Below are 18,635 nucleotides of genomic sequence, written 5' to 3' on the forward strand. Positions count from 1 at the left end.
TTCCACTCACTCCAAATACTCAATGAACCTATCCACATTCTCTCTTGGTGCAGAAATGATTGTTTTCTGCCAATGCCAAGGCAGCTTACCTTCTAGTCTCATGAAAATCACTTCCAGTTTCATCTTTTCTGTCAGATGTGACAGCCGTGAAAACCACCTTCTAGAAAACTCTTTAACTGATTCACGACCAAGAATAAACTTTTTATCACTCCAAAACTCTCTCAAAACATCTTATTAGAAATGCAGTTTTAAATTCAGAAAGAAGTCTGCATCTAACCAATTCGTCACCTGACCATTGCAAAGCATCACCTGACAAATGGCTTCTTATGAAATAAATTTTTTCACATTCTAACAATGCATTTGGCAAAACATCTTCAAAATCATTCCAGAACTCTAATGGGTGAATTTGTTTGTCTGGATCAAAACCTAAAAATTGACAACATCCAATGAAAGTGGCATCAACTGAAGCAACGTGCTGTACAGTAGTATTGCAAGAGCTGCCAGAGGTTACTCTATTTTCTATGTTAGTAATACTAGTATTTAGTTCTTATTCCTATAGTTGCACTGTTTCCACTCTTTCAGAAAACTTTTTATCAACATCTTCATATGAGTTAACACAAACAGATTTTACTTTTTTAATATCCTTTTGGCAAGCATTTACTTTAGTAGTTACTTCTTCAGATTGATTAGAGCAATGTTTGGATTTGTTGCCTATTCTTTCGGACAACCTCCTCCCTTCCATAAAATCATTTGCGTTTTTGAAATTATTCCGAACTTCACCAATCTTGGTTTGGAAAAACTATCCAATTTAGTTAGCAGTTGCCCTACTTTGACTTGGCAGATGTTGGGAGTTAGAAACAATTTTATAATGTAAGCTATCCAGTTTTTAAGTCATTTCATCCTTTAATTCTTTACTATTATCCTTTAGCTCTTCAATACTAGATTTAATCTTCCTGTTTAATTCTTTGTTACTAGACTCAATTTCACTACTTAACTGTTTACTATTGGACCCCATCTTAGTGTTCAGTTCTTTATGATGTTATTCAAGTTCAGAAAACAGTAATTGCATCCAGTTTGGTGCCTCTGCCTAAGTGCTTGGCTTTCATCTGGTTCTAAATGTGTTTCTTGCATTCCCTGACTTGGCCGAATTTCAGAAATATTGACGTCGGTTTCGTTATCTGATAACTTTATTATTTCTACTTTTTCTTTTTTAACCTGAACTTCAGTTACCTCATCATCAGAATATTGCCGTAACATTGAAATTTACCTCCACTTCTAATTTATACAAATCAAGTATAGATTTTGAATTTATTCCTTTGTTGGAACCATCATAGTTAATTTCAATCTCTAATTCTGAGACTTCATCATCAAAGACTGGTTCCATCTTAACTGGCACCCATTATCCTTATTATTATATTCCATTTTTAATAGCCTGTTAGATGCAATTAACAAATACTTCAAATATTCTTGACTTAATTGCTTGATCTCAATGAGTGATACTGACATGGTGTACCAGCACATGAGATGAGATGTGTTCCGACATATTGCAAGCAGCGACAGCTATGGCTCTGAGGATGGCAGCAGGTATCACCTACTCCAGTAGCTCTGGGAGGGAGGGGCTGGGCAGTGAGCATGCACAGTAAATTGCAGGTAGCTTGCAAGTCCATGCAGCTCCTTGATGATGTACCATCTTCATCAAACCTCAGTGTCGATAGTAGTAGCCTCAATGTAGTGTCGTCGTCTTATATCCTTCTGTCATGTTCGGGGTTACTGGGGTAACATTTACAATTTAGCTTCCACACTCATGAGGAAATTTTAACACTATTCTCACACCAGTTTTGGCATATTTTACTATGGTATCCTGTTTGTGCCTACTAAGTTCTCTTTGTTGTATTGATCACTTTCATTGTTCAGTTTCCCACCCAATGCACCATACGGGGCGCAGCGGGTAATTATTATCGGTGTTTACAAGAGCTGAAAACCCTTTCTGGGTCAGGTAGAAAGCAATGGTGAACATACTGGCCATATTTCCAGTCTGCATGTCCACACTACTGATTGTACTCACTGAAAGAAAATGTTCCTACTTGCTACTTAATCAGCAGGATCAGGAAACTTTCACTATAAATAAGACTTTAGAGTTTTGACTGATTTAGATATTCAGTAAAGGTTAACATGCACAATATGTAGTAAATAAAATAGAAAGAAACTTCCACATTGGAAAAATATATTAAAAACAAAGATTCCAAGACTTACCAAGCGGGAAAGCACCGGTAGATAGGCACAATGAATAAAACACACACACACACACACACACACACACACACACACACACAAACACACACACACACACACACAGAATTTCGAGCTTTCACAACCGGCGGCTGCTTCGTCAGGAAAGAGGGAAGGAAAAGGAAAGATGAAAGGATGTGGGTTTTAAGGGAGAGGGTAAGGAGTCATTCCAATCCCGGGAGCGGAAAGACCCGCCTTAGGGGGAAAAAAGGACAGGTATACACTCGCGCGCACGCGTGCGCGCGCGCACACACACACACACACACACACACACACACACACACACACACACACACAAGCAGACGTATTTAAAGGAAAAGAGTATGGGCAGAGATGTAAGTCAAAGCGGAAGTGTGGAGGCAAAGATGATGTTGAATGACAGGTGAGGTATGAGTGGCGGCAACTTGAAATTAGCGGAGATTGAGGCCTGGTGGATAACGAGAAGAGAGGATATATTGAAGGGCAAGTTCCCATCTCCGGAGTTCGGATCGGTTGGTGTTGGTGGGAAGTATCCAGATAACTCGGACGGTGTAACACTGTGCCAAGATGTGCTGGCCGTGCACCAAGGCATGTTTAGCCACAGGGTGATCCTCATTACCAACAAACACTGTCTGCCTGTGTCCATTCATGTGAATGGACAGTTTGTTGCTGGTCATTCCCACATAGAAAGCGTCACAGTGTAGGCAGGTCAGTTGGTAAATCACGTGGGTGCTTTAACACGTGGCTCTGCCTTTGATCATGTACACCTTCCGGGTTACAGGACTGGAGTAGGTGGTGGTGGGAGGGTGCATAGGACAGGTTTTACACCGGGGCTGGTTGCAAGGGTAGGAGCCAGAGGGTAGGGAAGGTGGTTTGGGGATTTCATAGGGATGAACCAAGAGGTTATGAAGGTTAGGTGGACGGCGGAAAGACACTCTTGTTGGAGTGGGGAGGATTTCATGAAGGATGGATCTCATTTCGGGGCAGGATTTTAGGAAGTCGTATCCCTGCTGGAGAGCCATATTCAGAGTCTGATCCAGTCCCGGGAAGTATCCTGTCACATGTGGGGCACTTTTGGGGTTCTTCTGTGAGAGGTTCTGGTTTTGAGGGGATGAGGAAGTGGCTCTGGTTATCTGCTTCTGTACCAGTTCGGGAGGGTAGTTCCGGGATGCGAAAGCTGTTTTCAGGTTGTTGGTGTAATGGTCCAGGGATTCAGGACTGGAGCAGATTCGTTTGCCACGAAGGCCTAGGCTGTAGGGAAGGGACCGTTTGATATGGAATGGGTGGCAGCTGTCATAATGGAGGTGATACAAATACAAAAACATGGGAATAGCTTCAACAAGAAAGAAGAAAGCCTTAAGGTAAATGGATCCTGGCTTTCTGTGCTGCATGAACGACCATTGCAGGTAGCAAGAGAAGAAACGTACCGGAAATGACCGCAGAGAAGCCCTTGGATGTTGCCGTGCCAGGCACATATAGTCTGTGGCAGTGAGCTCGGCTCCAGTTCACCACCAGCAATGGAGGTGAAGCTTTGACAATGTCACTCACTCGTGCTGACGAAATGTCAGTAAAATCATCAGACGAACGTCGTCCAAAGAACCCGAGACAGAAGCCAATAGGCAGTTTGTTAACTTGAAAACTAATAGAGGTAGCGTAATGGAGTCACATATTTAATATTTTTATATCAAAGTAACACAACATATGAATTTTCCTCTTTCTGAATTAAATATTTAGCGCCTTCAATTTTTCATAAAGTTTGCAATCTTCATCCCACAGCTCATGAGTCAAGGCAAGAAAGACCTTTGCTTCGCAATCTGTGAAGAGCTTTTCGATCATGCAAATGAGAATGAGATGTTACTTAAGAGAATCATAACTGATAGTGAGATATAGGTCTATGGTTATGATGTTGAGACCCGAGCTTCAATCTTCACAGTGGGTTGTGAAAGGTTCTCCAAGACCAAAAAAGCCTCATCAAGTCAGGTCAAATGTCAAAGTCATGCTGATAGTTTTCTTTGACTTTGAAGGATTGGTTCATCATGAATTTGTGCCGCAGGGACAAACTGTTCATCAATGATACTAGCGGGAAGTGTTGCGAAGCGTGCGAGAAAATGCGACAAACTGTTCATCAATGATACTACCGGGACGTGTTGTGAAGCCTGTGAGAAAATGTGAGAAGGAAATGGCTTGAAATATAGCGAGACAATTTATGGCTCTTGCATCACAATAACGCACCCGTACATTCATCCCTGTCGGTGCATGTATATTGCACAAAAAATGAAATCACTTCTGCTGCCTCATCCTTCATACTCTCCAGACATTGCCCCTATGGACTTTTTTTAATTTCCAAAGTTGAAAACCCTATTGAAATGATGAAGATTTGAAACAATAAATGAGATGAAGAAAAATTTCCAGACGCCGCTTTGCACAATCCTGCAAGAGGTGTACCCAGACTGCTTCCGAAAGTGGAAGCAGCATTGGGAGCAGTGTATCAATTGTGGAGGGGAGTATTTCAAAAGCGACAGTGCACAATAAGTAAGGAGTAAGCATAGAAAAATTTTGTGAACAAAGTTCTGGAATTTTTTGAAAGAACTCGTATATCATTAAGAAATATAACATTTGATGTGGATTGACAACATTTTTTAAAAGAAATTCTGTGTTAATGACATATGCCTTAAGTGGAGATTTACTTCCTATTCTGCTTGAAAGATATTTGTAAGTATGTAGCAGCAGTTGTTGCCAGTTTTCTTTTATGACAGTTGTAACACTTTGCTATTGAAAATATAGTAAATATTGAGATAGATGACTTCTGTTCTGTGATTTTGTATGTTATTGATTAGTATAAGTAATGTCAAATGTTCTCATCTATTGTACTATATTTATAAATATTATATGCTGGTAAATTGCTACTCACCATATACTGGAGATGATGAGTCGCTGGTAGGCACAAGCTTTTGACCAAAATGGCCATCATCAGAATTAGATAACAAACCATACACTCACACAAACGCAACTCACACACACATGAGTGTGATTATTTCTGTGTGAGCTGCATTTGAATTTTCATTTGAATGAATGAATGAATGAATGCGTGCATGCGTCTGTGTGTGTGTGTGGGGGGGGGGGGGCGTGTGTGGTTCATGCTTGTGTGCGTGCGTGTGTTGTCTGGTTCTAATGAAAGCCTTTTTGGCCAAAAGCTTGCATGCGTGTGTTGTCTAGTTCTAATGAAAGCCTTTTTGGCCAAAAGCTTACTTGTTTGATGGTTGTTTTGTTACACCTGCCGGCAACTCAGTGTCTCTGCTATATGGTGAGTAGCAGTCTATACTATTTATAACATTGTCATTATTCCATCCTGGATTTTCCATTCTTTATGTTATGCACTGTTGTGTGACATCATTATTTGGTAACATATTCACTTTTGTAGTCCTGCTGTCCTAAATTGCATATACAATTACAGAATGCTGATAATCATTACTTTGGGATCATCTAATCACAACTGAATAAAACACAATTTTTGTGCCATGCACATTTCACCTTTATTCATTTCAAGGCATCTTCTGTGCCCTGGAATATGTACATATTTTTGTTTATACTATTTAGTTTACAATGAGGATGTTGTTTATAAGCTATGTTTACAACATCCTAAAAGTAAAGTAAATAGTACAAACAAAAATATGTACATATTCCAGATTACTGAAAAGCCTAGCAAAGAATAAAGGTGAAACATGAAGGGCACAAAAATTGTGTTTTATTCAGTTTTTTCTAGATGATCTGAGAGTAATAATTATCAACATACTACATTTATTATTTAGTACCGGTATTTGGCCATTAACTACTACACAGGTATAATATGGTGTTTCTAACTAGCGTAATTTTGTAAATAAGTTAGAACTATAGATGCCCACTCACTGAAAATAGCAGGAGCATTGAATCATCAATAAGTAGTTACGAAGTGGCATCTCTGGAAGCAAGTCATTTCCAAGCTATAGGAATTAATTTGTAAAGTAATGTATTTTATTCTAATGAAAGGGCTGTGTGAAAGAGGAAAAAATCAACAATAATTTGAAGAGCTTTTCATTGTTAGAAAGAATGTGCTAATTATTACTTTTGTAAATAACTAATTAATGTAGCAAAAGTTACAGTGCTAAAGATTAACCACAATGGCAGTTAGCTTTTTAGCTGTTTGATAACAGGATCAGAGTTAATTACCATGCCTCTTTCACCCAGTGGATGGAGGATAGCGGAATGCATTAATTTATGTCTTCATTCTTATAACAACTGAGTGGTATATTGTGAGCCATAATATTCTATTTAAGCAACTACACTCTTACTTCGTTAATAGTGCAGCATCTATTTGGTTCCCTCTTACTTTTGGGCGAAAGATTGAAGGGAGTTTAACGAAGTAAATCAGCTAATTTATTGAACTTGCCAGTGTTATCTATGAGCTTTTAAGAAGAAAATGTATAAAAAGGAGTTGTAAGCCTTCTCAGTAGGTATAATTTTTTGAAATACATTCAGTTCATCTGGAGGAAAACATTGACAGAAAATTAATTTAATTAGTTGAGTTGAAGAGTTCACAGGGCTAAATGAAAACTTCGTGTTAATATTTCATTTTTACATAAAAAGATTATATAAATAAAGTGCACTTGATTATGTGGATCATCCTTTATTTTCTCATCAGGTGATAAAATATGGAGTTATTTCTTTTGTACCTGGATTCATAGAAATGGGACATAATACTTTTTAGCCATTGTATCCTGCAGGCACAGTTTCCTTCACTCACCTAGTTTAGCAGGAAATATGAGTGACAACATGAACCTTTTTAAGCTTTAGTTATAAGGTCTCTGCATAGCTCCATTTTTCCTAGTATTTTATTGTATTCATCATTGTCATCATCGTCATCTGAGATCCTCTGATGGATATAGACACAACTCATTTGTTGTGTTATGGTTTTCACCTTTACCTTCCACCTGTTGCTCGTGTATGTTTTGTGATGTCACATCCCCATCCTCCATGAGGTCAGCACCTCAGTTTTCTCTTGGAACACAACAAAGAATGTTCCTGGTCCATCTACCATCCAACCAGACCAAGTCTTGCCCACTTCCATTTCATTTTCATTAAAATTGTAGTTACATTCCCAGTGCAGAATGTTCCCTAATCCATTTGCTGTTCTCCTTTCTCTTTTGTGATGAGGAATAACAAGATGAAAGGACAGTAGAGATAATGGTAATACAAATGTAGAAATGGCTTCTCTAGGTTATTCATGTGGCATTGTATTTCACACATATTGTTATGCCTGTAGTTCTCAATATTTCCATAGTTTTTTCTTCTCTCTCTCTCTCTCTCTCTCTCTCTCTCTCTCTCTCTCTCTCTCTCTCCCCCCTTCTTCTTCTTCTTCTTCTTCTTCTTCTTCTTCTTCTTCCAAATAAGCAGTGGTAGATTAGGAGTATTTGTGGATGTTTACCTTCATGTGTGGTGGTGTTTTAATGGATACTAATAAAAACAGATTTTGCTTGCAATATTTTCATATTACAGTGCTGCAGCAGATTATTTACTCCTGGGCTGTTTGTTGTGGTACATTTTCAAACATAGAGAAAATGTTAAGAAAAGACAGGGTTGAGAAACATTGCATGATGTGCACTAAAATGTCATCTGTTGGGTTCTGTAATATCTCCTCCTAATCAGTAGTTTGTTTTATTTTTAATTGGGTATTTATGCCTTTATCTTGAATAATATATCAAAGTTTTTAAATTGCAGACTACATCGCCTATTTCATGGGCAACAGAATGTTGCAAAATATTTATTTTTACTTTGGTCCTCTGTGGATAGTGTTCTGGGAATATAAAGGCCTGTTTTGATTAATAAAACACAGAAGACACATAAGTAGAATTTCATTTGCCTTGTTAGTATTTATTCAGGTTAGAGCGCAGAGCTCTTGCTTCAAGTATGCAACTCCTTATACACTTCTTCATGAAATTATTCAAAGTAATGACACCATGTTATTTAACTCTAAGTACATCACATGTAAGGGCAAATATCATTTAACAGCAGAGCTTGCGGGAAAAGTGTCTGTTCCTTTCTGCTGATAAACATGAACTAATTTCTCTGGTTTTGTCTCTGTCTTCATAAAGAGGGAAACAAAAGAACACACATCATAGGTTATATCATCTATTTAATATTATCTATCGATACGAATCTTGGATACACAAAATAAAACAGAGACACTACAGTTGATGGCCTATTATAAAGTGTAGTGAGAATCAGCTGATTGTATGCTGTTGGATCGACATCTTTTTGTTTCAAATCAAATGAAAAAGTGCAATGGGAGTCCATCAGTAGCACTGCCATAAACTGCCACCATAGTTCACCTCTGCTAAATAATATACAAATATGTTTCTCAAAATTCCTTCAGCATTTGAACATGCTGTGAGTATGTTGGCACATAAACTGTTCTGGCATACTTACATTGCTGTGTCAGTCTACTAGAGCCAAAGTATTTTTGTTGTTTGTTCCTCTCAATCAGTGGTAGTCCCTGCTGCTTACTATAGGGCCATTCATGGTGAATAGTATGTTGTAGGACCTTTTAAAAATATTGTCATAAAATTCTGACATAAAATATTTGGTAAGTGATTATTATTATATGCCTTTATTTGCAGTTGCTCTGCTTTATAAATTTTATAAAAGTAACAATATTATGAAATTACTGTGGGACTGCTGGACAGCTAGAAAATTTTGCTGATAACAGAGATACAAAAAGGGGAGGGGTAAGGAAAAATGTTGGCTACCCCTGCTCTCCATCATACTTGCTGCATCTTGTCTGGTCACTTTTCTCACTAGCTGAATTGTATCTTATGAGGTCATATATAAAGCCATGCATCTGTTTTCCATTATGAAAATAGTCTGTTGTTTGTATGTAATTTTTCTTTTCTTGTGCTTCAGATTTATTCTCCTCGTGAAGAAAGGATATCGGGACACACCATATCACAACTGGATGCATGCATTCTCTGTGGCCCATTTTGCCTTCCTTTTGGTTAAAAATCTTGACCTAATAAATAAATCATATATAACGTAAGTTCTTATATTTTTATGATTTCCTGAAGTAGTGAAGAATCTTAGACTTTGTCATTGCATGTGTAATTATTTCATTTCCTCAACACTTAGGGCACTGGAAGGACTAGCATTCATTATATCATGCTTGTGTCATGATTTGGACCATCGCGGAACAAACAATTCCTTTCAGACAGAGTCTGGAACAGTCTTAGCAAGTCTGTACAGTTCTGAGGGATCTGTTATGGAGGTGAGAATTAAGAGTTTCATCCACTGGACTTACCATGTAGTGTATGTCACAGTGATGCTATATTGAAAACTATTACCTTTTTCCTTAAAGTACTCATTTGGTGATTTAGTCTTATTATTTTCATTAATTTTGTCTCCCTGGTGCCTTTTGTTTAGAGACACCATCTGGCACAGACTCTGTGCATACTAAATACAGATGACTGTAACATACTAGATGGCCTTGACAGGAATGAATACACTACGTGTTTGGACATTATACGGGACATAATATTAGGTAAGACATATAAGAAGACATTATGTGTATTTATATCACCTGCTTTAAAAAAGAGAAAGTTGAGATTGAAAAGAAAGTAAAAGTTTCAAGATACGTAAAAAAGAGTCCTATTAGCCTTTAGCAAACATACAATAGGATGAGTTTAAATTCTCAGAAGTCACAGTTAATGTCAATTTTCAAAGGCAGAGGTTAATGTGGTGCAGGAGAAGTAACTAAATGTTTTGAAACTCTGTCAGTATATTTGTGGTCTTTATTTTCAATGCATTAGGTTGGTGCACAAGTTCATAGCATTTTTTCTTTGCTTGTTTCTATTGTGATTTCTGTGGGTTTATTTATTGATTGTCATTTTGTATTCGTGGGTTACTGGTGCTGTTTAAGTTTATATATTGTCATTTTTTATCTGGAGATAGTGAGTGGAGCTGTGGGTACTAGAAAATTGAGTAGAAATGGAGAAATTGGAACATTTTCGACATATTCTTCTGTTTGAGTTCAGTAGAGGGGTGACAGCAATGGAGGCAACCAGAAACATTTGCACCATGTATGGGGATAATTCCATTGGACAGAGAATGGCAAGAAAATGGTTTTCTCATTTTAAGGAGCATCAGTTTGACATCAGTGACTCTTCACATCCAGGAAGACCTTCGGGGCTGGATGAAGATATTTGAACACATTAATGCAGAATGATACTGTGCTTGATAACTGTCAACTGTAATAAACTATGTTCATTCCACCATTGCGTGACATTTGTATGCAGGGGGAAGATCCACTAATTGGGTGTATGGGTGCTGTGTGCTCTAAACTAAAATCACAAAAATGAGAGGGTGGCCATATCTGCACCACTCTTTACTTGTCATCAAATGGTTCATGATCAACACCGAACATTCTTATCCTGTATCATTACTGGTGACAAGAAATGGTGTCTGTCTGCTAACTTAAGGAAAAGAGAGGGATGATTGAGTCCAGGCAAAGCAGCAACTCCCCATACAAAGACTTGCACACATCTGCAAAAGACAATGTTACGCATCTGATGGAACAGCAACAGTGTGGTATACCACAAATTGCTTCTCTGAGTCGTAACCATCACTGCTGACATTTATTGTCATCAACTGAGACACCTGCAGTCCGAGAAGAATGACCAGGAAGACTGCGTGAAGTAATGCTGCTCCCCATTAATGCCCGCACACATTCTGCTAGGCTGACAGAAGACATTATACAGGAGTTGGGCTGGGAAGACATTCTGCACTCACCTCATTCACCTGATCTTGTGCTCAGATGTTCATATTTTACTCTCTCTACTGAACAACCTTCAATGGACTTCCTTTCTGGACGAAAATGTGCTCCAAACATGGCTTGACGAGTTCTTCGCCTGAAAATCACATTGTTTCTACACTTGAGGAATCAAAGAGTTACCCCAGCATTGGCAGACTGTTATAAATAGTGAAGGAGAATATATTATTGATGACTAAAGTCTCTGTTGATGTGTATCTGTTGGGTTTATTAAACTTGTGGAAAAACACTAAGAACTTAAGCACCATCCTAATAAGTAATATTTTTATATCATTAATTATTCACTACAATGAAGCACAGTGACATATTCTCGTTTTCCTTTAATGTATAGTAATATCATTTACATCAAATTCAGATATATATAAATTGTGTTCAGTTTTTAAAAAGATACTGAGGTATGTAATGTAACACACAGTTTAAATAGTCCATATGCTGAACTAGTGCCTTTTCTTTATAGTATGTATGCATGTGCAGTATGTATGCATGGGAAGTTTTAAGCTGTGTCCTTAATAAAACTAGCAGTGGCATCAGGATCAAGCAATGCAATAAATGGTTAACAGAGTTTTAGATTATGTACCATTTTACAGAGCCTTCATGTGGTCTTGGCTCGATTATTGGCACACAATGTATGGATCTGCAAGACCCTCTCGTTTACAGATGTTAGACATGGTGCTAAGCCACCACTTCACATCAGGCAGTGACTCCTCATGATGCAACAGGAATATAAAACACTGTCCATGCCCTACATGCCAGCATACCATACTATTGCTGGACCTCCAATAGAAAGGCTTTCCCATAATTGCCAATGAGCAATGAGCTGCTATAAGATTTGGGCAAATTATCTCCTTTTGGAGATGGGTGTGGCTGGTTGAAAGTTTTATGTAAAGACTGGAGCAGGTCTCCACCTTCACTCCTACAGAGGCCCAGTATTATTTAAGACTTGACGAATTATAAGAAAGTTTTCACACCAGATATTATATTTCAATCTCATTTTAAGACTTTAGATATGCATCACAGTTTTAAAATTGTATACACTGATGGCTCCAAATAAATGGACTCCCTTTGCTGTTAAGTGGCGTTCCCCAACCTAGCTGAGCTGCCTAGGGGGCCTGCAGGGAACACAGATGTGCTATTCTCCTGCTGGATGTCATTTTGTCGGTGAGTCAGAGAAAAATGCTGTTGTGAGAAGAAGAATGGCTGGCAGCGACAGTAAGCTGCAGTTGGTGAAGCCAACTATACTGCCACGGCATTCCTCGCGCCAGTCGCTCTGACAGCGTGAAATGGTGCTGACCCGCCTCTTAACTGAGCACTATCTCCCTCACACATCACACACGGCTTCCTGCTATGGCAAGCAAGATGAACACCCCCCACCCCCAGTCTGTGATGCTTGTGGTGTGTAAAGCACTGAATGCCTCTTCTAATAATTTCCGGGTATGCAGCCGGATCCCGTCGACATTCTGCCACGATATTTCGGCCCAGAGACGTCCGGCCATCATCAGGTGAGTACACAACTACTACGGTAGTACTCACCTGATGATGGCCGGACGTCTCTGGGCTGAAATATTGTGGCAGAATGTCGACGGGATCCGGCTGCATACCCGGAAATTATTAGAAGAACAAATACGCCGGGAAAATTTCAGAAGTCACACTGAATGCCTCCTTGCCCCGCCCCCTCAACCTCCAGTGCACACACACACACACACACACACACACACACACACACACACACACACACACTGTTTTATCTGTTAAATTAGTGTTGTTATTCAATCTTTTGTTTGAATACCACCGTTTTTTATTATCATATTCTCTTACACTTTCTTTCAATATCTCTACCATCTTTCCACATCTTTCTACTTGAGTGAACAGCTTACAAGAACACAAATTTCTGCTTCCTTATTCTTTCAAATTCCATCCTTGTTTGCAGGAGTATCCTTATCCTCACAAACACCACTGATATCTAGTACAGCTATCATGAGCAATCATCTGGGCTGAGGAGAGTGATTGCAGGAAGCACAGGAAAGGGAAAAATGATGGATGTGTGCATAGTGCAAGGAAGAGGAGGAGAAAATCGGAAAAAGAAGAAGGAGCAGAAGGAAAAGAAGATGAAATAAAATCTAATTCAAAGTAAATAAGGGGAGGACAGGAAGATTTGGAAGATATGAAATCAGCTAAGGAAGGGATAGAATAGGCACAGAAAAGAATGGAGGAGCAGGGGCCGGAGAGCTGTAAGGGGACAGAGGCAGGAGGAGCGCAGGTATGAGTGGGCTTGCACTTGCAGGAAAATAAAATGTGCTGGAGAGACAACAACCATTTTCAAGTGATGTGGAAAGGAGAGGGTATAATTAATTATGTAGCAATGGAAATCACATTTGTCGTGCTATGCAGCATGTGAGCATCCCATTGCGAAACCTAATCAAGCAGCTGCTTTCATGTTTTATGAGCCCATTTGACTCTCAGAATTACACTGTAAAATGTGGATAGTGGTCTAGTCTGTGTATCTCTAATTCACTACCTACCGAAACTCCTAAATATCCATGTTAGTCCAGAGATGAGACTGAATGTATAACCAAAAAAATGGTTTCTCCAACAAACATGTTTTTAATGAAAACTATTTGCCAAATTTACTAAATATGCTACATGTCACATTTGAAAGCCCACTGCATTACTTACACGTAACTCAGCAGAAACTGGCAGTTTATTTACAAAACTACACTTATAACACACAGTATTTTGTACTAATTTCTTTCTTTTGCGAAATAATCATCCAACTGCTTTTTGTTTGTGGTTTTCATTCAGTTTTGTCTGACAAGGATTCTCATTTTCTGCAGTCAAAATATTGGTGTAGTCAAATAAATATTGTCCTCTGTACTCTAATAACAGATAAACATGTTTCAGAGCCTCAGTCTTCACAATAAAATGTGAGTTATGTGTATTATAATGTATTCTGTGCAAAAGTATTTGACATAATTATAACAGAAGACTTCATGTTTCATTTTTTATTTTTTTCAAAAATTGCCGAACTGTGTGCGTAGATCCACAAACTGGATAATGCACATCTAGATTTTAAGGACCAAAAGTCAAAGGAGAATTGTACCATTTACAGATGTGTCATTTGTGACGCCTGAATATTACAGGCAGATGCGGAATATAGTGTGATTGCAGGTGCAATACCTGATCAGTCTGTTGCAGACACTTGTTTTGTGAACATGGCAGCACATGGCACATCAGAAGTTAACCAGCTTTGATTGTGGGATGGTAATTTCTGCAAGACGCATGGATCTTAACATATCTGTGATTACATAAGAACTCAGGTTGCCGAACCAAAATGTTAATATGGACCTTCACTATTGCAGAGACACAGGATGACCCCAAGTGTCTCATAAAGGGATGATGGCACATTGCCTCCACATAGCCGTATGAGGTGATGTACCAGGAGTAGAAGTATGAACCCAGAATTCAGTTGCAACAACTACACGGCTGTTGTTTGAAACTGATGAACCATATTTTATTCAAAATAATCTTAATCAGTTCTTATACATTTCTCTTCCCTCCCTGGCAGGATATGAATGCCACACCAAAAAAACATTTCTTCTTTTTAAGTGAACCAGTCAGTGAGCTATATTCATACATTTTCATATGAATTGAAGTGTTGTTCAGTGAGAGTGTGTCCCAGTGATGCAAATAGACGATAATCAGATGGAACCAAATCTGGAGAGAATAAGCCACATGCCCTAGTGTTTCCCAAGTGAATGCCTCGATTGTTTCCCTGATCCATTTTGCTGTGTGTGATGGGGCAGTATCATGGAGCAATATGACTTTACGTTGCCTTTTTTCCATATTCTGGTCTTCTTCACGTAGTTTTTGTTGTTGTTGTGGTCTTCAGTCCTGAGACTGGTTTGATGCAGCTCTCCATGCTACTCTATCCTGTGCAAGCTTCTTCATCTCCCAGTACCTTCTGCAACCTACATCCTTCTGAATCTGCTTAGTGTATTTGTCTCTACGATTTTTACCCTCCACACTGCCCTCCAATACTAAACTGGTTATCCCTTGATGCCTCAGAACATCTCCTACCAACCGATCCCTTCTTCTAGCCACGTGGGCCACAAACTATCTATTCTCTTCTTGTCCAAACTAATTATTGTCCATGTTTCACTTCCATACATGGCTATGCTTTCATACAAATAGTTTCAGAAATGACTTCCTGACACTTAAATCTATACTCGATGTTAAGAAATTTCTCTTCTTCAGAAACACTTTTCTTGCCATTGCCAGTCTACATTTTATATCCTCTCTACTTCGACCATCATCAGTTATTTTGCTCCCCAAATAGCAAAACTCCTTTACTACTTTAAGTGTCTCAATTCCTAATCTAATTCCCTCAGCATCACCCGACTTAATTCGACTACATTCCATTATCCTCGTTTTGCTTTTGTTGATGTTCATCTTTTATCCTCCTTTCAAGACACTATCCATTCCGTTCAACTGCTCTTCCAAGTCCTTTGCTGTTTCTGACAGAATTACAATGTCATCGGCGAACCTCAAAGTTTTTATTTCTTCTCCATGGATTTTAATACCTACTCCGAATTTTTCTTTTGTTTCCTTTACTGCTTGTTAAATATACAGATTGAATAAAGTCAGGGAGAGGCTACTACCCTGTCTCACTCCCTTCCCAACCACAGCTTCCCTTTCGTGTCCCTCGACTCTTGTAACTGCCATCTGGTTTTGGTACAAATTGTAAATAGCCTTTTGCTCCCTGTATTTTACCCCTGCCACCTTCAGAATTTGAAAGAGCGTATTCCAGTCAACATTGTCAAAACCTTTCTCTAAGTCTACAAATGCTAGAAACGTAGGTTTGCCTTTCCTTACGCTAGCTTCTAAGATAAGTCATAGGGTCAGGATTGCCTCACGTGTTCCGATATTTCTACGGAATCCAAACTAATCTTCCCCGAGGTCGGCTTCTACTAGTTTTTCCATTTGTCTGTAAAGAATTCGCGTTAGTATTTTGCAGCCGTGACTTATTAAACTGATAGTTCGAGAATTTTCACATCTATCAACACCTGCTTTCTTTCGGATTGGAATTATTATATTCTTCTTGAAGTCTGAGGGTTTTTCGCCTGTCTCATACATCTTGCTCACCCAATGGTAGAGTTTTGTCAGTACTGGCTCTCCCAAGGCCGTCAGTAGTTCTAATGGGATGTTGTCTACTCCCTTGTTTCGACTCAGTTCTTTCAGTGCTCTGTCGAACTCATCATGCAGTATCATATCTCCCATTTCATCTTCATCTACCTCCTCTTCCATTTCCAAAATATTGTCCTCAAGTACATCGCCCTTGTATAGACCCTCTATATACCCCTTCCACCTTTCTGCTTTCCCTTCTTTGCTTAGAACTGGGTTTCCATCTGAGCTCTTGATATTCATACAAGTGGTTCTCTTTTCTCCAAAAGTCTCTTTAATTTTCCTGTAGGCAGTATCTATCTGACCCCTAGTGAGATAAGCCTCTACATCCTTACATTTGTCCTCTAGCCATGCCTGCTTAGCCAATTTGCACTTCCTGTCGATCTCATTTTTGAGATGTTTGTATTCCTTTTTGCCTGCTTCGTTTACTGCATTTTTATATTTTCTCCTTTCATCTCCATTTCATGTAATGCTCAATTTAAACTGATCATTTGCGGTTGGTAGCGATCAGTGATAACGGTTCCACCAGGTTTTAGCAGCTCATAATAGATGACACCCTCCTGATCTGACCAAGCACAGAGCATTCTCTTCTTTAGAAGATTTGGTCTTGCAGTGGATGTTGTGGTTTACCTGGATTCACCCATGATTTACCATGCTGAGGATTCTCAAAATATATCAATTTTCCATCACCTGTCACTGTTCAATGGATAAATGACTTTCTTTGTACCAGTTGAGCAGCATTTCACAAGCGGTCTTTCGATTTGCTTGCTGTCTTTCATTCATTTGATACAGAACCCATTTTCACACTTTCTGAAACTATCCCATAGCTTTCAACCAAAGAGAAATGGCTTTCTGTATCACATTTAATTGTTCGGCAAGTTCTTGTTGAGTTTGAGTATCACCCACATCCAATATGGTCTGCAATTCGTTGTCTTCGAACTTTGTCAGTGGTTTCCTGTCCTCATCATTAAATTTTGTCAAAATCACCACTTTTCAATTTTTGAACCACTCGAAATACTGTTTTCGCAAGAGCATGTTTGCTGAAAGGTTCAACACACATTTTATGCGATTCTGCAACAGTTTTCTTCAAATGATAACAGGAAACCAGTGCTCCGCAAAATGTATTTTACAGGCACAAAACTCAACATATTATGGGTTTGAAACAGACACTGATAGACAGAACTTGGGTTACTGTGTGTTGACATTCATCATCAGCCGTTACAGGAAGCAGATGGCACTGGAGCCACAGTCTCACAGGCCCTATACTGACTGCTAGCGCCATCTATATGGAAATTCCAGTTTCACACTTCTACACATGGTAGGGACCTGCTGCAGGTTGGATTGCGGATGATTTGAATGTAGTGACAGGGAACCATTTCTGCCAGGACTGTATGGTGATAAGTGCGCTTTATATGCTCTAGTAGCTGATGACTGACTTTTTTCCAGTGCTTTCCCACGAGACATTTGGCCACTTAGTGTATATTAATCCAAAGTTTGGAATTAGCACCACAAACTCAACTTCTTATTACATCTTCTTTATTTTAGCCACAGACTTGGCTCATCACTTGAGAGTATTGAAGGAGCAAAGAGTAATGGTGTCCAATGGGTTTGACAAATCAAATGACAGACATCGGAAACTGCTGTTATTTTTGCTGATGACTGCTGCAGACCTCAGTGATCAAACTAAGGACTGGCAGGTCTCCAGACAGATAGCTGTGAGTATATGGCAGTAGGTGAAGTATTTGTTAATTAAAAATTTATGCTTAATGCCATCATTATAGATATGTAATTCATGATGAACATTAACCAGTACACCATTATAAATTGCTCAGACACAAGCAGCACACCTTCTCTCATTCTATATTATCAAGTAGCGCCTTTATGAGAAGAGGCAGCAGCAATCATCTTTCATATTGAAAATGTATACTGAAGTGTGCCTTTTGTGTATTAGAATGGATCTCCTAGAAACGACCTGTTAATACTTTCAGAAACCAGACAACAGGTTGCATAGAGCAACCTGCTTGATGTAGATTTACACTGAAAATAATTATTGGTGAACAACTACACAAAGTCACAAGGAACTATTGTAGTAAAAGGATAAACTTGTAACAAAAAGTAACAATTACCACTGAATTACAGAAAGGTACCACAACTTCTGGAATTATGAAGTTTAGACACTTTCCTCTCTATCTGTGCAACTATTAGGAATATAGCAGTGTAATGCTATAAAGATCATGTGCTATCTTAACAAGTTTCATCCAACTCTGTTGGTATACAGCCTCCTCCTTCCATTTTTTCTGATGTGTAGCTTGTTTAGGGCCATTTCCACATTTTC

General features: G+C 38.8%; 1 protein-coding gene across 1 annotated transcript in view; it reads left to right on the forward strand.

Moving 5' to 3' along the window:
* LOC126279039 (cGMP-dependent 3',5'-cyclic phosphodiesterase-like) overlaps positions 1 to 18,635 on the forward strand; it is a 227,079-nt gene that overhangs the window by 169,982 nt on the left and 38,462 nt on the right. The window contains exons 9-12 of the mRNA XM_049979443.1: positions 9,205 to 9,333; positions 9,427 to 9,562; positions 9,718 to 9,835; positions 17,846 to 18,015. Of these exons, the coding sequence (XP_049835400.1) occupies positions 9,205 to 9,333; positions 9,427 to 9,562; positions 9,718 to 9,835; positions 17,846 to 18,015 (553 nt within the window). The remainder of the gene's footprint in view (positions 1 to 9,204; positions 9,334 to 9,426; positions 9,563 to 9,717; positions 9,836 to 17,845; positions 18,016 to 18,635) is intronic.

This window comes from Schistocerca gregaria, chromosome 6 (genome assembly GCF_023897955.1).
Source record: "Schistocerca gregaria isolate iqSchGreg1 chromosome 6, iqSchGreg1.2, whole genome shotgun sequence".
Lineage (NCBI taxonomy): Eukaryota > Metazoa > Arthropoda > Insecta > Orthoptera > Acrididae > Schistocerca > Schistocerca gregaria.